At 47.9% G+C, this 20,717-nt stretch overlaps 1 protein-coding gene across 2 annotated transcripts in view; it reads left to right on the forward strand.

The window, feature by feature from the left end:
• The window catches only part of SYCP2L (synaptonemal complex protein 2 like), a 238,888-nt gene that overhangs the window by 199,598 nt on the left and 18,573 nt on the right, over nucleotides 1-20,717 (forward strand). For both annotated transcript variants that reach the window (XM_077492189.1, XM_077492188.1), the window contains one exon: nucleotides 19,562-19,661. In XM_077492189.1, the coding sequence (XP_077348315.1) occupies nucleotides 19,562-19,661 (100 nt within the window). The remainder of the gene's footprint in view (nucleotides 1-19,561; nucleotides 19,662-20,717) is intronic.

The raw sequence follows: 20,717 nt of genomic DNA on the forward strand, positions 1-20,717 counted from the left end.
GCCGCTGGGGTTAATGAATTCTCATTCACAAGCCGGCGGCCTCGGAATCACATAAATTACATAACAATACAGCAAATTATAGCGGTTACAAAAATAAGAATGAATAAAAATAAAAATTAGAAAGTGAAAAAATAATAAAAAAAATGTTTTATATAAAAATATAAACTTGTAAGGTTAAGAGGTTTCAGGGACATTAAAACTTAAAAATTCATAATATAAGGGAACCTCCTCCCAAAGAGGGTCAGGGAAAAGATGTAAAAATCTAAAGATATAAAATGAATTATTCTATTAGATTGCTTTTATTTAGAACACTATTTTTATTTGTAACAATATTTTTATGAAATTTAAATAGAATTTAAAAATCTTCTAAAAATTATTTATAAAATGTAAAAACCTTCTAAAAAAATATTTTTTAGTATAAAAGGCGTGTACTAGGTGGCCTCAATTACTATCTAAGGTTTGTGTTTAGTCGGTATCTGAGGTTTGTGTTTAGTCGGTATGCAGGGGGTTAATATTACTATTATGTTACACCTTTTCCAGGTGTATTGATAGAAAAATAGAGAGCCCCCTGTCTCTATTTGGAGGAATACCAGGAGAGATCTATTTATCTTCTTTTTGAATATATTACATTCGACCCATGTCTACATACATATTATGAAAGGGAATTCGAATTCTATTCTCAGAACCATATTTCAACTACTATAGAGGGCGATTCTAACCTATTGGTTTCTCCATGATCGAGTATTAATAGTGGGGCCTAACTTTTTTATAGGTGTTTAAGAAAATATGATCTTACCCCTAATCTGAAATTGTCCCTAGGGCTATGTTGGATTTATGTGCACCTGCCCTAGGGGTGTAGGATTTTTGGTTGGGACTCCCAAGTCCAAGGGTAATAGTAGGGTTATAGTTCTCAGACATTAAAAGTTTTTTTTAAAATTAGTTAAACAGTTGAGGTCCAAATCTATGTTCATTCCTGCCGGTTGTAAAGTGTCCAGATTAAAAATCCATCTTGTTTCATTTTGTGAGACTTTGATAGTCTTATCCTCTCCTCTCCAGTGTCCTTTAATCTTATCGATCGCATAGAATGTCATCTGGCTCGGGGTCCCGATTGTGGAAGTCCCTGAAGTGTCGTGAGACACTGTGTTTGTCGTACCCATTTTTGATGTTGGTAATGTGCTCCCTGATTCTATCATGCAATTCACGTGTAGTTCGTCCCACGTACTCTTTGACAGGGGCATTCGATGACATATGTGACATGGGTACTGTTACAGGTGATTAGTTCCTTGATTGTGTATTCCTTCCCATTGGTGGTTGAGGTGAAAGTACTTGTTTTTCTACTGGTTTTTTTACTCTGGCGGCAAGGGAGGCACTTACCACATTTGAAGAACCCTCTTGGATTCTTGGCTATCCTAATTTCTCGTGGTGGATTAATTGTATTCCTTACTAGTTTCTTTCTTAAAGTGGGGGCCTTCCTATAGATAAACGAAGGATTATTTGGCAAAATCTTCTTCAGTGTGTCATCCGTCTTTAAAATGGGCCAATGTTTCTTTATAATTTTTTCTATTTTTGTGCTGTCTATTAAAACCTGTAAAAAAGGCAGTCTCTATGTTCTTTAATTTCTTGGTGGTTTTTGTATTTTCAAGCAATTTTTTCTTTCCATCTTTATTACTTTTTCTTTGAGAAGTCGTAGGTGTGTTTCTTTGTACCCTTTTGCTATAAATCTTCCAATAATGACTTCTGCCTGTTTTTCGAAATCCACCTTGTTGCTGCAATTCCTATATAACCTCAGGAGTTGTCCATTGGGTATGTTCCCAATCCATCGTGGATGGTGGCAACTTGAAGTCGGGATGTACCCATTGCGGTCAGTGGTTTTGAAAAAAGTTCTTGTGCCCAAAGACCCTTCAGATTTGAATATTTGTAAGTCTAAATAGTCGATACTCTGGTTATCCCAATTTCCTGTAAATGTTATTCCATAAATATTTTGGTTAATTTCATCGTAAAAGGACTGCAGTTCTTCGTGCGTGCCCCCCCAGATGATGATAATATCATCTATGTACCTTTTGTACATCTTGAGGTTCTTCCTAGGCACTCCATATATTTGTTCTTCTTCCCAGTGATTTAGGAAAAGGTTAGCCACACTGGGTGCATATTTTGCCCCCATGGCTACCCCTTTGGTTTGAACATAGTATACACTCCTGTGCCTTTTGGCTAAGATCAAGTGTAGTATCTGTTCTTATCAGTTGCCAATAGGTGGCGCTAGTTTACCGTCCCTGTTCTACGGCGAGGTGGAGCAGGGGTGGCGGTTGCTATGCAAAGCCTGTTGGTGTAAAGGTGACCCGGACTGGTTTGTAGCCGGTTCGGGAAGCCTCCTGATGGGGGCGGAGAACCACTGGTCGGCGCCAGGGGAGGGGACCCTGGCAGACCGGCTTGGATTGTGGCAGCTTTAGCCCCAGTCAGTTTTTCGGGAGGGAACGCTTAGCTCTTCTGTTCCAGCAGAGGGGCGGCCTGTACCTTTCGAATATAATTAGGTAGGAGTGACGGGAGTGAGGGTTTGACCTGATGGCAAAGGGTCTCACTAAGCTCGCTGATCTCCATGCCTTTCTGGCTGTGGTGGGGGCTGTCGTGGTCTGGGCTGGGCTGTCGGGGATGCTTTTGTTGGAAAGCCCATGGTGATGTGCCCCTGGAGTGGCAGTCCAGGGGTGCCTTCTTTCACTGTGCGTCAGCACTTTGATTTAGGCACCTAGGTCACGTCACCATTACACGCTGTTTTTACACCTGCCTCTAGGGCCCGGCCTTTTGGCTAGGACCAGAGGAATTTTTGATTCCTGGCTGGAGGGCCGGCCATTGTATTGCACAATGGCCACTTTTCACTTTCCTCTTCACTATCCCTTCCTCACTTTTTATTTGTGTGTGTTTGTCACTGTTTGTCACTTCACGTTTTGATTAGTAGGGTGTCGGTCCTCGGACCAATCCTGAACGTCTTGTGGGAGAGCGGACATAGGCCTTCTGGCTTGGTCCAATCTCCATGAGGGGGGGCCTACCTTCGGGGAAGCCCCCACAGTACCAAGTACCTAGGAGGTTCTGTTTCGGCAGTCCTCCCGGGGAAAGGAGGTCTTCCGGTTTCGTCCGGGGACCACTTGTTGAGTCTGGTACCTCAGTCCCCGTCTGGAGCCTAACGCCCCGGGGGATCAGGGTATGGTCCTTCTTTTGGAGGACATCAGGCCCCCGTCTGCACTTTTTAGTGTTTCACTCTTTATGTGTGTGCACTTTTTTTATGCACCGGGTGGAAGTTTTTTGGGTGTGTTTGCACGCCATGGGCTTTTTCAAAAATTTGCCTTTATACCAAAAATAATTATGGCTCATTGCCAATTCCAATCCTTCTAGTATATAATCAATTTGTTCCTGTTTTACTTTGGACTGTTTGTGAAGTGCCCACTCGACACTATTTAATCCATCTTTCTGTTTGATGTTCGTGTATAGGGAATTCACATCAATTGTTACTAGTATGTCCTTCTCCCCTACCTTAATGTCTTGGAGTTCTCCTATAAGTTGTCTACTATCTTTCAAGTATCATTTTCCTTCAGCCACCAAAGGTTGTAAATATCCGTCCACATAGGCCCCTAATCTCGAAAATAAAGAGTATATGCCACTGACTATTGGTCTTCCTGGAGGATGGGTTTGGTTCTTGTGGATTTTCGGAACATAGTATATTACGGGAGTCTTGGCTATGTTAGGTGTCAAATATCTTGCTTCCTTTTTGTTAAGGATACCTTTAATTTGTCATTTGTTGACATAATTTTTCAATTTTTTATCATATTCTTCTTTTGGATTTCTCTTCAGTTTTTTGTATGTATCTGGTATGTTAAGGAGATTTGCCATTTCCTCCTCATAGTCTGTTGTGTTCAATATAACCAATCCACCTCCCTTATCTGCCGGTCTGATGACAATGTTTTTCTTCTTTTCAATTTGTTTAATGGTTTTCCATATTCCCTTTCTTTTTGAAGATTTAATTGGCAGTTCTCTCATGTCTTTTTCTACCATCTTCCTGAAGACTTTAATTCCCTCATTTTGTTGTTGGTTGGGGTTGAAAGTGGAATTGTTCTTCAATTGAGAATGTTTAAAAAATGTCTCTTCCCTATCCTTATTGGTGTGGCCCTTGGAGGCAAAACATTTTTTAATATTTAATTTTCTTACAAATTTCTGTAGGTCAATGTAGGCTTCAAATTTGTCCAGGTCTTTATCTGGTGCAAATTTTAGGCCCAAATCCAATATTTTTAGCTCTTCTTCACTAAAAGTGGCCTCGCTTAAATTATAGATGCCCTCCCCTAGTATTCTCTTCTTCTAATTCTGGCCCAGAATTGCATACCATGGCCCAGAAGGTCATGGTATGCAATCGTAAAGATGGCGGTGGAGGATCCGTGGTCCCTTCCACTATGGCCAGACCTACTCTCACAGGGGCCAATATTCCATCCTACCTTACAAACGTTAAATTTAACGGCTTTGCTATTGAAAGCCACATTCTAAAGAAACGTGGCCTTTCTGGGTCAGTTATCTCTACCTTGATTAATGCAAGAAAGTTCAAGGGTTGGCACCCTCGGAGGTATATCATAGGCAGAATTCTTGCCTTTCTACAATTAGGGGTAGAGATGAAATTGGCCTTGGGTACTATTAAGGGCCACTTCTCCGCTTTATCGATCTTATTTTAAAGACCGTTTGCATCACATTCTTTAGTCTGGGGTTTTATGCAAGGGGTGATGAGGCTTAATCAGCCAGTTAAATCACCTTTGAGCCCTTGGGACTTGAACTTATTTTTGTCAATGTTACAAAAACAGCCATTTGAACCGATACAGCTTATTCCCTTAGTCCTTCTGACAAGGAAGTTAGTCTTCTTGGTTGCTATATCCTCAGCAAGGAGGGTTTCGGAATTGGCTGCTCTTTTTTGTAAAGAACCATACTTGATTATTCAGGAGTGGTGTTGCGCCCTCATCCAGGTTTTTTGCCAAAAGTGGTCTCAGATTTCCACCTGAACCAAGATATTGTCCTGCCATAATTTTTTTGAAAACCATGTTCCAAGGAAGAGAAGTCACTACATTGTCTTGATGTGGTGAGAGCGGTCAAAGTCTATTTAAAGACGACTGCTCAGATCCGAAAGATCTGTCTTATTTGTTCTGCCAGAGGATGCCAAGAAAGGACAGGCAGCGTCGAAATACACTGTCGCTATGTGGATTTGGCAAGTTATAATTCAGGCTTATGATTTAAGGGGTAAGATTCCACCTTTTCAAGTCAAAGCACACTCTACCAGGGCGGTTAGTGCTTCTTGGGCAGTGCGTCACCAGGTCTCCATGGCTCACATCTTTAAGGCCGCAACTCAGTCTTCAGTACATTCACCAAGTTTTATCAGGTGGTTGTAAGAAGACATGAGGATATCGCTTTTGGGTGCAGTGTGCTGCAAGTGAAACCCCCTTATTTACTTGTTATTTATTGTGGTGTGCTGCCCAAGGGATTATAACAATCTGTCAAACTAGCTAGAACAGTGGTTCTCAACTCCTGTCATCAGGACCCACTAACAGACCAGATTTTAAGTATTAACTTGGGGAGATGCAGACTAAAATAGTGCAATCACTGAGCAGCAAATGATATGTGAGGTATTTCAGTTATCTTATATTATATGAGGACAAGAGTTGAGAACCACTGAGCTATAGGATGTACACCTGTGTGGCGGTGACCGCAGGGGGAGTTTTGGGCTAGCTGCTGTGTTTTGTGTAGAAGTACCTTGTCTTGTTGTCTTGGCTGATTCTGTGGATGAGTCTGTGGGTTTGCCATTGCACACGAAAGTTCGCCATGGTGCACAAGAATTCGTACACAGCTGCACACGTCCGCCGTGACCACGCATGTGCAGAGCATCCCGGCGCACAGCCAGCCTATTTAAATTTGAGGTGGCTGACATGCGGTGCTTCCAAGGGACAGCTGTGGGACAGAGAGCAGGCTCTGAACCAGATCACTTCAGTAGTTTGTTCCTCCTTACCCGGGTCATGCGAGTCCTCCAGGTGTTGGTTGGCAGGCTAAGGTACTTAGAAGGATTGTTGGCTAGGGGATTTGTGAGCCCTATTAAAGGGTTTCCTTTCTGGGGTAAAATTCTAAGCCCAGAAACTCCCTTTTTTGTGGCTTGCAAATGTCTTCAAAAAAGAGGAGCGGGGCTAGCACTACTCGAAAGGGCACATCTATGTCGTCAGTAGATCCTGAGGAGCCTAGTCTAAACAATAGTGTTGTATCCCCTAAAAGACTAGAGGCTTCCGGGCAATCTGAGCCGCTGTGCCTGTCTGGTATGGTGCCTAAGGTCAACGCTGCTGCTTCAGCCTTTATCACCAGGGATGATCTGTCCTCAGCCCTAGCCGGGTTAGAGGACAGGATTGCTGGCATGATTATGTCTGTCTTGCAGGGTGGTAAGAAGCGTGACAATCCCAATCCCCTGAGCCTCCTGTCTTGGAGCAGGTAGGGGTTGAGAATGGGGAAGAGCTAAATGCCAATGATTCTGTGGAGGACTTGGCAGATGAGTCTGCTTCTGAGTAATCTGGGCCAGAAGATGTCCAGTTGGTATCAGCCTCTCAGTCACAGAGGCTTTTTATCCAGACTCTTACCAAGATGGTTTGTTCTGCCTTTAAGTTACCTCCTGCAGTGGTTTCTGAGCCCCCCCTGGTCTTCTTGGGGTCCCTGAGGCCGTCTCAGGCCACATAGGCTTTCCCCTTGCACCCACTGTTGGAATAGGCGGTGTATGCTGATTGGGAACATCCTGACAGGATTTTTGTTCCTAAGAGGTTTTCACTTTTATATCCCATGAAGGAAACATTTGTTAAGCAGTGGAGCATGCCAGACGAAACTTCCTTAAATAAGAACTTCACTTGTCTGGTGGATAATGAACATGTCTTAAAGGACCCTGTTGACAAGAAACTGGAGTCACTATTAAAGGCTTCCTTTTCTTTTCCCAGTTCAGCTTATCAGCCAGTTGCTGCAGCAATTGAAACCAGTCCTTAAAGGCTCAGGTCAGAGGGCCTGACGGGCCTAACCAAGAGGATGATCCTGCTGAAAGCAGAGCAGATATACCTTGAGTGCTGTGTTTTGCTGTTGATGACTTGAAGGACTCAATACAGCAGGTTTCTCGTTTGGCTCTCCTGTCTGTACACATGTGCAGACTTTTTTTTTCCAAATAACAATTTATTAAGTTTTCGTGGTCGCATAACAAAAGTAGTAGTACAGGCATACAGCAATAGTAACATGGCTTCCAAAACACAGGAGGCCCATCGCAAGTGGGCAGTGTAGAAAAGTACAGTACCGGGAAATACAGCGGGATCAGACCAACCGACCCAGGGTGCACAGCAGGACGGCAGACACCTAAAGTCAGTTATCCGTGCTGGAAACCAAAAGGCCACCCGGGGTCCGCTGCGTAGCTTACATGCCAAACTTAAAACAAAGCAAGGACCATCAGTAGTATGAACGAGAAGAGTGAAGGAGAGAAGAGGAGAGAGAAGGGAAGAAAGAGGGGAAAACAGAGAAAAGGAAATAGAGTGCCAACGGTCCACTTCACCATGTCCACACCGGTTCGCCATCAATCCTCCAGCAGCCGCCATCTCCCCCAGACCAGGTCATGCTCTTCAATCCTGTCTCTTACCCTGGCAGTCATCTTCTCCATGAGCTCAACGTCCTTGATCCTAGAGTAAAGGGCCTCTCTAGACGGGGGCAATGGATTCTTCCAGTTAAGGGCTATCAGGCAGCGGGCCGCTGTCAGGATGTGCCTAAGGAGCTTCCGGCCTGGCCTAGTCAGAGCGGGTTGGGACAGGCCCATCAAGAAAAATTTAGGGGAGTGGGGTACAGGAACGTCGAATAGACGCTGGAGCAGCTCACGAGTCGTAAGCCAGTATGGGGCAATCAGGGGACAGGCCCAGTAGATATGGAACAGGGAGCCCCGCTCCCTCAGACATCGCCAGCAGCGATCCGAGGTAGAGGGGTATATCCTGTGGAGAATATCCGGGGTCTGGTACCAGAAGAAAAGAATTTTGTAGAAATTCTCCTTGTACAATGTACACAGAGAGGATTTGGCTGCCTGGCGCCACACCCCCTGCCAGGTCTCAAGGGGGAGCTCCTCACCCAATTCCCCCTCCCAGCGTTTCATGTAGGAGTGCTTCCCCTTCGTTTGAAAGTGGTATGTGTTGAGGACGCGGTATATGTCTGAGATCAACCCTCTACGATCCCGTCCTGCCAGGATTATCTGTTCAAAGGGAGAGGGCGGGGAGAACCGTAGGTGAGGGGCCCTAGATTGTGCAAAGTGCCTAATTTGTAGGTAGCTGTAGAACGTCTGATGGGAGAGGTCATGCTTAGCCTGGAGTTCCGAGAAGGACAACAGCCGTCGTGTTCTGGGGTCCACTAGGTGCCCCAAGTGGAACAGGTCACGCGAGGCCCAAGGCCAGGACATCTGGTGGGTCAAGCTGGTCGGTAGAGTCGGGTTATAGAGGAAGGAGGTCAGTAGAGAGAACTCCGAGTGGAGGCTGTGGTCGCGGGAGAGCTTCCGCCAGAGGAGACGAAGCTGGGCCATCGGCCCCAGTAGTCGACCCGAATCTATATCAATCCTCGCTCCCCATAAGAAACTGTTCGGGTGTATAGGAGCCAGCCAGATCTTTTCAATCTCCGACCACCTATTATAAGACTTCTGGGGAAACCAGGAGGCTATGGCCCGCAGCTGAGTGGCCTGGTAGTAGCGGACTAGGTCGGGGAACGCCATACCGCCGTCAGAGCGCGAGGCCGTCAGGACAGAGCTCGGGACCCGGTGTTTTCTGTAATTCCATACGAATTTCAACAGGTCCTTCTGGAGCGCGCGTAACTGTGCATACGAGACTGGGATCGGCAACGTCTGGAACAGATACAGGAGCTTGGGGAGGATCACCATTTTAATAGACGTGATCCGTCCTATGAGCGATATGTGGTGGGCCTTCCATTTACGTAGTAAATCCCTAATCGCCCGAAAGAGGGGGGGGAAATTAGCCTGATACAGGGAGTGGAATGAAGGTGTAAGAAGGACCCCAAGATATTTAAGGGAAGAGCTTTCCCATTTGTACGGGAAAGCGGAGCGTAGGCGGGTCGTCTCAGACGCCCCCATGTTTAGGGGGAGGGCCACCGATTTGGACGGGTTAATTTTGTAGCCGGAGAGTTCCCCATAGCGGTCCAGCTCGGAGTGGAGGTTGGGGAGTGAGATCCCGGGCTGAGCCAAGGTAAGGATAACGTCATCTGCGAAGAGCGAAATCTTGAATTCCTTGCCCCTGACCGGGATCCCCCGAATATCGGGGTTGCTTCTAACGGCAGCCGCCAGAGGCTCCACACAGAGAGCAAAAAGGAGAGGAGAAAGCGGACAGCCCTGGCGGGTGCCATTAGTTATAGCAAAAGTAGAGGACGTGGCGAAGGGGGTTTTAACCCGCGAGGAGGGGGTGGTGTAGAGGTGCCGCACCGCTCGCAGATACGGGCCCCGAAAGCCCATGCGGTGTAGCGTGGCCTCCATAAAAGGCCAGCTGAGGCGGTCAAACGCCTTCTCGGCGTCCAAACTGAGAACCAGAGATCCTAGGTTATCCCTATTCGCCACGTCAATAAGGTCAATGATCTTTCTAGTATTGTCCCCTGCCTGTCTCAAGGGGACAAATCCCACTTGGTCTTTGTGTATTAGGGAAGGGAGGATTGTGTTAAGGCGATTCGCTAGGAGCTTCGTAAAAATTTTCAAATCAGCGTTCAGCAGGGCTATAGGTCGGTAACTAGCGCAAACAGTCGGGTCTTTATCTGGCTTGGGAATAAGGGAGATAAACGAGCCTAGCATGTCGGTCGGGACCGGGGTCTGCTGGAGAAAGGAGTTAAAAAGCTTGGTCATGTACGGGCTTAAGAGGGGTATAAACGCCTTGTAATATTCATAGGGGAGCCCGTCCGGTCCCGAGGACTTGTGGGCGGGGAGGGTCTCCACAGTCTCCAAGAGCTCCTCTTCGGTAACAGAGGCATTCAGTTCTCGGAGGTCCGCGGCTTGTAGACGGGGTAGGACTATGTTGTCCAAGTACTGGGTGATGCGGGCGGACTGGTCCGAGGTCGGGGGATTGTGGGGGATGTCCGGTCTGTTGTACAAGTCAGTATAATAGTCCGCGAACGCATCTACTATCGCCTGGGGGTGAGTCAAAAGGTCCCCCCCCTTATTTTTTATTTGGGCTGGGGCAGAGGTCGCCGTACGGTCCGCCAGTTTCCGGGCCAGTAGCGACTGTGCCTTGTTCCCCTTGTCATAGTACAGTTGTCGTAAGCGGACCAGAGCTTTCTCAACCGATCCCAACGCCAGGTCCCGAAGTGTCTGCCTAGTCTGGACGATTTGCTTAAGGGTGGGGACGGAGGGGGAGACCAAGAGACGGGCCTCAAGGGTCTTAAGTCGTTTTTCCGCCAGCAACCTGGCGGTCTGTGCGTCCCGCTTCAAGGCTGAAGACAGAGCTATACAGCGCCCCCGGATGACAGCCTTATGGGCGGCCCAAAGGGTAGTAAGTGAAATGTCTGGGGTGTCGTTCTCAACAAAGTAGTGCCGGAGCGAAGACTCCAGCTCTGCCTTTGCCGGAGCATGCTGTAGGAGATAATTATTCAGCCTCCAGGTGCAGGGCTTATAAAGGGGGGAGTCTAGCGCTAGAGTCAGAGTTATGGGGGCGTGATCTGACCAGGAGATGGGGAGTATATTTGCAGATTGGACTGCCCGCAGTGTCGTGTTATTAACAAAAAAGTTATCAATGCGCGAGTGCGTGCCGTGGGGAGCGGAGAAGAAGGTGTACTGGCGGTCTTGCGGGTGCAAAGCTCGCCAGGCGTCAAAAAGACCCCACCGTCTGGTAATTTGGCGGAAGAGCCTGGAGTCTCTCAAGGTCCTAGCCTGAGGCGTCCGAAGGCCCACCACCAGGCGATCATGGAGTGCGGACTGAGTAAGGTTGAAGTCCCCCCCTATCACCAGGAGCCCGGGGGGCGTCTTAAACAAACGGGAAAACACCTTAGATAAGAATTTATGTTGATGGACATTGGGGGCGTAGAGGACGCATAGGGTCAGTGCCTGCGTGCGCCACAGACCACGGAGTATAATGTAGTGGCCCCGTGGATCTAGGTGCACAGAGGTACAGGTAAAGGGGACTCCCTGCCGGAAAAGAATGGCTACTCCCGCTCTCTTCCGTGGGTTGAAGGCCTGGTAAACCTGAGGGAAATGCCTGGAGGCAAACGCAAAGGAGTCTCCCCGGTTGAAATGCGTCTCCTGGACCATTACTATATCCGCTCCCGCCTGTCGGAACTCCCTGAGTGCCAGGTGCCGCTTTTTGTTGGAGTTGAGGCCATGAACGTTAAGGGACAGGATCTTAGCCATGGTCAAGTAGGGGTAGAGCATAGGGCATACTTAGCTCGGTCTGTTGGAGGCCCAGGTGCCTCGGGAGGAGCGGCGACCACCGGAGGAGAGACGGCAACCGAGAGGACCACTGGCATGGCACTTCTGAGGAAACAAGAAGAGGAAAGAGCCTAGAGAGAGAGGAAAAAAAAGAGACAGAAACACAGTACAAAATAAAAGAAAACATTGTCAAGTAACGGGTCCGGAGGTCCTATAGGGACACCGGATCCGCACGGTTCCTTATCGGCTCCCCAACCCAAAAATAAAATAAAAGTCGGGTTAGGGAGGCACCAACAGTCCACTCCACCAAAGGAACCAACAAGTGGAAAACCACTGGGGGGGGCAGTAACCCGGGAGTCGATCCGGTCCGAGACTCAACCTAGGCCAGCCCGAGGAAAAAAAACTGGAAAAACATGTAGCTCCGGCAATCGGGGGGGAAAAAAAGTAGCAAAACCCCAAAAAATAGGGGAAAAAGAAAAACCGTAGAGGGGAGACGTCCGTTGGACAGGGCCAGTACTTCAGTCGCGCTTGGGTGACCCGCGGTGGGGATCCGGGCCTTTGCGCCGTTTGGCTGAAGGGACTTTCTGCCAGATCACCGGCATCGGAGGGGGAGAGGCGACCAGATCCCAATCAGGCAGATGAGGGACAGGGATGTCAAGAGTGTCACAAAAGGGGACAAGATCTTCCGGGTAGCGGAGAGTTGCCGATTTTCCTTGGTGTCTCGCGGTCAGGCTGAAGGGGAAGCCCCATCTGTATAGAACTTTCTTATCTTGCAGGGCTCTGAGAAGAGGCTGCAACAGCCTCCGTTTTTGGAGCGTGATCCAGGAGAGGTCCGGATAAAGCTGAATCGGTGAGTTATCGAAGGCCAGATTTCGGATGGTGCGGGACTTGCGCATAATGTCTTCCTTGAGCGGGAAGGAGTGAATTCTGCAGATAACGTCCCTGGGTTTGGAGGCTGGGCCTTTGGGTCGCAGGGCCCGATGGGCTCTATCCATTTCAATGTGCTTGTCCGGGTCTTCCCCCAACATCTCGTTGAATAGCATTTGCAGTGAAGACTGAAGGTCCTCGGCGCCCTCCGACTCAGGCAGGCCGCGAATGCGAATGTTGTTTCTGCGGCCTCTATTGTCGAGGTCTTCCACTTGGCGTTGCATATCCCGAAGCAGGAGGCGGTGGTCCGAGGTCTCCACCTGAACACGGTGGACCGCCAGCTTGGTCTCCTGGACCTCCTCTTCCACCATCTCCACACGGTCAGATAGATGTTTGAGGCCAGTGTGCAGGGACTGGATCTCAGCGCGGCAAGTGGCCTGTACCTCCGTAATAAGCTGTTTAAAGTCCTCTTTCGTCGGCATAGATTGCAGGTATATCTGCCAGTCAGGACGGACGGCCTCACGGCATTGAGATGAAGACAAGGAGGGCGGAGAGTGGAGAGGCGGCTCACCCCGCTGCAGTTCCCGGGTGGGAGAGGGGGGCCACGATGGCAGAGGTCCCCTGGGGTCAGCCCAGGAGGTAGCATGGGGGGGGCAGGGTGAGGGGTCCAGTTGGGCAGTTCCTCGGAGGCGGCCAGGGGCCCGGGCCACCTGGGCATAGGAGGGGGTGACATCTGGACGGACCCTGACTTCGCTAGAGTCCCGAGAACGGGGGGGCCTCTGCGCCTTAGGAGAGGCAGGCCGCGGCCATGTCACTGGGGCCCCCCCCACAGCCGCCAGGGGCGTTCCAGCATCCCCACTAGGGGGACAGTCCAAGCACTCCCGAGAGTCCTCCAAGATGCCCGGGGATGTGGGGGACAGGGACGAGCTGAGGGCCGTGCTCGGGAGAGGAGCTGAGCGGAGAAGGCGGGGGAAGGCCTCTGAGCACTGGGTATACAGCAGGGAGGGTGGTGGATCTGCGGCCTGCTCCCCCCAGAGCACAGAGGGGGGGGCGGAAGATGGGGAACCCTGGGTGGCCTCTCCTGTACATTGCCTACCCTGCAAAGCGTCCCGGGAGGAGGCAGGCCGGGACAGGGGCTGTGCGGTTGCAGGCAGGGGAGAAGGCTGGCATACCTGGGAGGACGTCGGGCGCCCGATCCGCGCCATCTTGTCGCTGCGGCCTAGCAGGAGTGGATCCCTGGCCGGCCCATCCGGGGCCTCCCTGCAGTCCAGAGCAGGGTCCGAGGGGTGACAGAAGGCTTCCCGCTCCCCCGCGGGCTCCGGGGGGAGCGGGGGCTGATGTGCGGCATCCGTCCGGAGGTCAGAGGGGGCCGGAGGAGTCCGTCCGAGTGGCTCCGCGCCGTCCGGCGCCATCTTGCTTCCGCCGCCCGGCAAGGCCTCGGGCGGCTGGAAGTAGTTTTTAAAGGCCGCGGCGGGTCCCGGCGGAGGCTGAGGCGTTCCCCGGAGTGAGGAGGAACGAGTGGCCCGCGATCTCCCCATAAGGCGCAGGTAAGTCCCCGAATTAGTGCCTTGTAGCGGCGGGCTGAAGGAGAGCACTCACAACGTGCGTCCTTCCAGGTCGGCTGCCGGACACGCCCCCCCATGTGCAGACTTTTATGGCTTAAGAACTGGTCAGTCGAGCTTCTTTGTAAGAAGGTTTTGGCTGAGGAATGTTTGTTTGGTGAGGATTTGGACAAATATATCCAACAGATTTCCGGGGTGAAGAGCTCTCTACTTCCTGTGAAGAGAAGGATCAGGTGTCCCTCATTTAAATTGGAAAAATGTGTCAAAAAACCCCAAACAAATATATAGTGCGTGACTTTATTTTAAAATCCCCTACCAATAATGTGGGGTGGGTAATATTGCAGTAAAAATGTAACTATGCTAATCTTAAAGTGAGATATATATATATATATATCTCTTACCACTAAAACGTGAACAATTTTTATCTGTGATTCATGAACAACTGTTAATAGATTCACTCATCAAAACTAATTTATCCCAATTCAAAAAATATATTATAATAAAAAAAGTTTTAAAAGAAATAAAACGTGTTAACAATAGTCCCAGTATCCTCTAAACAAGTTGATTATCCGAATCCCACGTGCACAAATTCACATCCGTGATTAGGAAACTTTTCACCAATTCGTGAGACACCACCACCTTCTAAAATGGACACTCACCAGGTTCCCGGGAAAAATTACGCCTTTGGTTTATGCTGGGTTAACCACTCCACTCTTATAGCTATATCTGGGGTTTTCCAAATAGATTGCCAATGGTTACTCCTTACACCTCCACATTAGTCTCAGTATCTCATAAAAAGGAGACATCCATCATTGCACAACATGTTTTAAAATGTATTAAATCAATAAGGTAAATATATGAAATGTACACTCACTTACCCAGTGCCTTAAGACTGGCACTGAGCCTTTCCAGCACTGTATTTTTGGGGCTAGCTAACACCGTTCCATCTTCCGGGATCAACGTGTGGTCCAACCCTTGATCTGGCACGGTTTGGGGCAGGAAGTGACGTTGGCGTTTACCCAGAAGCATCTACACAGGAAGTTTAAAACCCCAGGGAGCACTTCCTCAGGTGTATCAGGGCCAAGGCTGTCCGCCGCCAACAGGGCACTATAGCCAGGGGCAAGCTGCAGGGCCAAAAGAAGCCCTGGGTCCAAAACCCGGCACCAAGCCCTCCTTTTGAGGGGATGCCCCCACTCTATCAGGTGGGGGGGAGGCTGCTGCACTTTGCAGGTATTTGGATTACAGTGGTTCAGGACAAGCTCCCACAAATAGAGCTTTATTTTGGTGGTATTTGTCACCCCTGCGGTTTTAATTTTTTGCGCTATAAACAAAAAAAGAGCAACAATTTTGAAAAAAAAACGCATTATTTTTTACATTTTGCTATAATAAATATCCCCCAAAAATATATAACAAAAAGTTTTTTTTCCCCAGTTTTGGCCAATGCATATACAGTACTTCTACATATTTTTGGTAAAAAAAAAAATCGCAGTAAGAGTTTGGTTTGCACAAAGGTTATAGCGTTTACAAAATAGGGGATAGTTTTATGGCATTTTTTCTTTTTTTTTTTTTTTTTTTTTTTTTTTACTAGTAATGGCGGCGATCAGCAATTTTTATCATGACTGTGATACGGTGGACACATCGGACATTTTTGACACGTTTTTGGGACCATTGTCATTTATACAGCAATCAGTGCTATACAAATGCACTGATTCCTGTGTAAATGACACTGGTATTGAGGGGATTAACCACTAGGGGGCAGTGTATGGGTTAAGCCTGGGGAGTGTTTCTAACTAGGGGGGGCATGGCTACGTGTGACAGGTCACTGATCTCTGCTCCCAATCACAGGGACTGTCACTAGTCAGTACGGGGAGATGCTAATGTAAACAAGCATTTCCCCGTTCTGCCTAGTGACGTTCTTTCTCTCCGTGAGGTGATCGCTGGTATCCCCACAGCGATTGAGTCCGCAGGACCCATGACCCGACTCACGAGGCTTGCCCACTGGTCGCCTCTTAAAGGGCCATGTACAGGTACATTAGTTTCCCTGTATGAGCCCGTCTGCCGACGTATATCGGAGTGAGGCGGTCGGCAAGAGGTTAAGGACCGGAACAACCTCCTGCTCAGAGATCACTCACTACATGCTCTAGAACAGAGCATAACATGCCCAGTGTGGTATTTGGAAAGCTTAGGCTGGATCATAAATACCAAAAAGTCAACCTTGAGACCAGCTCAAAGTCTGAAGTATTTAGGTCTGATCCTAGGTATTCTTGCCACCATGAAGGATCTGGTGTGTCAAATAAGGGGCACCAGACAACACTCCATTCGGCTCTGTATGAGTCTTCTATGAAGGATGGTATCCTTCCTTTGAGGCGGTGCTCTATGCCCAGTTCCATTCCAGACCTCTACAAGACATTTTGTTGGCTTGGAACAGGAGAGGACAAGTCCTGGATTATCCAATGTCATCATCGGACACGCTTAAGCCTAAACTGGTGGTTGCAGGATCAGAACCTGCGAAAGGGAAGATCCTCCTGGTAACTTGGAGAGTACTGACTACAGATGCCAGTCTCTCAGGCTGGGAAGCGACCCTAGAAGGGCTCACAGGTCAGGGCAAATGGTCAAGGATAGAACAGATCCTGTCCATCAACGTCCTGTAATTACAGGCAGTATGACTGGCCCTACGGTCCTGTACAGTGGAGCTTCAGGACTGCCCTATCGGGGTTTAGTCCGACCCTGCCACTGCAGTGGCCTATATAACCCACCAAGGCAGTACCAGGAGTTGTTCAGCTCTGACGGAGGTGAACCACATACTAGCTGGACAGAGGGACATGTGCCGATTCTAGCGGCAGTCCATATCCTGGGAGTAGAGAACTAGAAGGCAGATCTGCCTGGGGGAATGGTCCCTATACACTGGTGTTCCAGGAAATTTTTCAATGTTGGGGATGGCCATGGAGCGACCTACTGGCATCCAGGTCAACAACAAGCTACAGCAATTTGTGTCCCAAACAAGAGATCCTCTGGCAATCGGAGCAGATGCTCTGGTAGTTCCATGGAGCCAGTACTCCCTGGTATATGCTTTTCCTCCGATCCCTCTCCTTCCACATTTGTTGTGCAGGATTCGGAGAGAGGGGGTTCCAGTAATTCTGGTGGAACCAGCCTGGCCCAGAAGGCCCAGGTCCGGGTCCAGGTTCCCAGAGATTGTGAGATTGACAATAGATGGGCCATGGATGCTTTCACGTCGCCCAGATCTACTGTCTCAAGGTCCTATATTCCACCCCAATTTACAGTATAGTGAATGCTAGAAAAGCTATCACTAGGAAGATCTATCATAAAGTGTGGAAGACTTATATTGCTTGGTGTGAAGCCAAAAATTGGCACCCTCGGAAATAATGTGATTGGGAGAATCCTCTCTTTTCTACAGTCAGCTGTGGAAATCAAATCAGAGGTCAAGTTTCGGCTCTATCTGTATTCTTCCAAAGGCATTTAGCCTCCCATTCACTGATCCGAACCTTGATGCAGGGGGCAACTTGCTTTCTTCCCCCCGTTAGGTTACCTGTGTGTCCTTGGGACTTGAACTTGGTACTGTCTGTGTTACAGAAACAACCATTTGAGCCTATCAAGGAAATTCCATTAGACTTGCTGTCACGCAAGCTAACCTTCCTGATGGCCATTACCTCGGCTAGAAGGATGTCGGAGTTGGCGTGCAGGGAATCGTACTTGATCCTTCACCACGACAGGGTCGTGGTACGACCTGTTCAGTCCTTTTTGCCAAAAGTGGTGTCGACCTTTCATTTAAATTAGGACATTATTTTGCCTTCTTTTTTCTCTCAGCCTTGTTCGGTGGAAAAGAGACTGCATGCTTTGTACGTTGTCCAGGCAGTCAAGGTTTATTTGTCTAGATCTGCGGAGATCCGAGGGTCATACCCCTCTTTTGTTTTACCAAAAGGACCCAAGAAGGGGCAGGCAGCTTCCAAAGCTTCCATTGCCAATTGGGTCTGTCAATTGGTCATTCAGGCCTATGGTCTGAAACATAAAGCTCCTCCGTTTAGGGTAAGAGCTCATTCTACCTGGGGTAGGAAACTCCTGGGCTTTTCGCCATCAGGTATCTGTGGCTCAGATTTGTAAGGCTGCTACCTGGTCTTCGGTGCATACGTTCACAAAATTGTATCAAGTGGATGTTCGAACAGCCGAGGATTCGGCTTTTCTGCCATAGTGTACCGCGGGCTGTCATATAAGGTCTGATGGCTTTTGTTTGGCAGGGTGACTCCCTCCCCTCAAGGCTGTTGCTCTGGGACATCCCAGCAGGTAATGAATATTAGCCCAACTCTGTGTCCCATGAGGCATGAAAAAGAAAATAGGATTTTTTACGTACCTGTAAAATCTTTTTCTTTGAGTACATCATGGGACACAAAGGTCCCTCATCTCTTTTTGAAGATTCAGTGCTTGCTACAAAACTGAAGTACTTCCTGTATGGGAGGGGTTATATAGGGATCACTTCCTGTCTAAAGACCTTTGGTCAACTGTGCCCATTCACCTGGAGATGACGTATAACCCAGCAGGTAATGAATATTAGCTGTTTGTTTTATGGTTGTGTTGCAGTACCATTTTTTTTACCAGCAGATAAAAATAAAATCTTTTTGCAAGAGGGGATAGGAAATCATAAGTGAAATTACAGAAACAGAAAGTTAGCTGTCATTTTTGTTACTCATGAAATGATGAATACTGTCCCTGTGATTTCCGGGAGAAGGGTGTTGAGCTGTGCACACCTGTGCCTGCAGGTATAAGTATACTATACACTGATCAACCATAACCTTATGACCACCCACCTAATATTGTGTAGGTCCCCTTTTTAGTACCAAAGCAGACCCTTTTGCCTCCAAAGCAGTCCTGCCTGGTCAAGGTATGGATTCCACAAGACCCCTGAATTAATGCAGTAGTATTTGGCACCACGTTGTCAGTAGCAGATCCTTCAAGTCCTGTAAGGTGGAGTCTCCATAGATCGGGCATGTTTTTCCAGTGCGTCTCATAGATGATTGGATTGAGATCTGCAGAATTTGGAGGCCAACTCACCTCTAAGTTGTTGTGTTCCTCAAACCGTTCTTGAACCATTTTTGCAGTGTGGCAAAGCACATTATCCTACTGAAAGAAGCCACTGCCATTAGGGAATACCTTTTCCTAGAAGGGTTGTACTTGGTCAGCAACAATGTTTACATAGGTGGTATGTGACAAGTACCAGCCACATTAATGGCAGGACCCAAGGGTTCCCAGCAGGACATTGCCCAAAGCATTACACAGTCTCTGCCAGCTTTCCTTCTTCACATATTGCATCCTGGTGCCATCTCTTCCTCAGGTAAGCACACGCAACTGACTATTCACATGATGTGAAAGAAAATGTGATTCATCACACCAGACAACCTTCTTTCATTGCTCTGTGGTGCAGTTCTGATGCTCACATGTCCATTGTAGGCACATTTGGCTGTGGACACAGGTCAGCATGAGAACCCTGATCAGTTTACGGCTACTCAGCCCCATATAGAACAAGCTGCGGTGCTTATTTTTGCTGCGTTTAACACATAAACTACACCTAACCTGTCAGTGGTCATAAAGTTATGGTTGATATATATATATATTTCTACTTTATGTTTTTCAGGGAAAAGTACAATACGTGTGCATGTAGTAATTGGGTATTGTGTTTTCTACTCTACATTTTTTATTCTAGAACCCGTAAGCTGAACCGCTTTCATGAGATTGTAGTGCAAGAACTTTCTACACTTGAGGCTGACACACAGGCTTTGAGAGAGCTGGAGAAAGAAACATTGGTAAGTCCATGATTGCTTGTCAATAAGCAACTGAAAATCTAGTTTTTGTTTTCATCTTCAAAAGTAACTAGTGTATACCTTGATACATTGGGAATGTCCCGCTTCTAGTTGATAGAAGCAGATTGCACCAGTTTACAGTTTAACCGGTTTAGGGCATTTCATATTATAACAGATATCAGCCAACAAGATATTGATCACCACCTTATTGCAGCTCCCTTTTACCTGTACACCCGATGTTTATTTATTATACTAGATGTATATTGACCACACTATACTATGTATTTTTTATTATAACTAGAAACTTTTCTTGTGGCTCACAAAGCCATACCTATTTAGGAGAAACTTCAAACACTCCGCTTCCGAACTGTCATGTGTTTCCTCACTGACAGTAAACAAAAGAATGCCAGGAATGAAAAATAAAGAAAAGGGACAGCGTGAGGTCCCCGCCTCAATTCATACCAGGTTCTTAGGGTCTGGTATGGATCTTGAGGGAAACCCCACACTGTAATAAAAAAATGCGCGTTGTGCCTCCTAAAATACATACCAGACCCTTATCTGAGCATGTAGGCCAGCAGGACACATAAGGGGGCTTTCAGACACCAATAAGCCCCCCGCCTGCAGACCCCCACAACTCGGCCTCTGGTTGTGGGGTCTGCGTGCAGGGGGCTTATTGGTATATGAAAGCCCCCTTATGTGAATGTGTATGGGGTAAATTGCTCCATATTGTACCCCCTACTAATTCACCAAAAAAGTGTCATAAATAAAAACAAGGACCGTTTTTGACAATTCATTTATTTAAAAAAAAAACAACTATGTCCCCTGAAGTAAATCCCGCATCAGTCACGATGAACAGTGTCGCTGCTGACCCGAGAAAAAAAAATAGGTAAAGGCGCCCGCTGTCTGACAGCTCCACTCTTTAATAACTAAGGGGCAGGCCACCTGGTTACGTCACTGGGTGCCTCCACTCCCTTGTGACAGCATAGACTGGCCATGCTAAGTCGATGATGTCAAAAGGGGCAGGGTCACCCAACGAATTCATCCTGACCTACTGGGCTG

Source organism: Lithobates pipiens, unplaced genomic scaffold (genome assembly GCF_037356315.1).
Source record: "Lithobates pipiens isolate NorthernLeopardFrog02 unplaced genomic scaffold, aLitPip1_a1.2 Scaffold_19, whole genome shotgun sequence".
Taxonomy (NCBI): domain Eukaryota; kingdom Metazoa; phylum Chordata; class Amphibia; order Anura; family Ranidae; genus Lithobates; species Lithobates pipiens.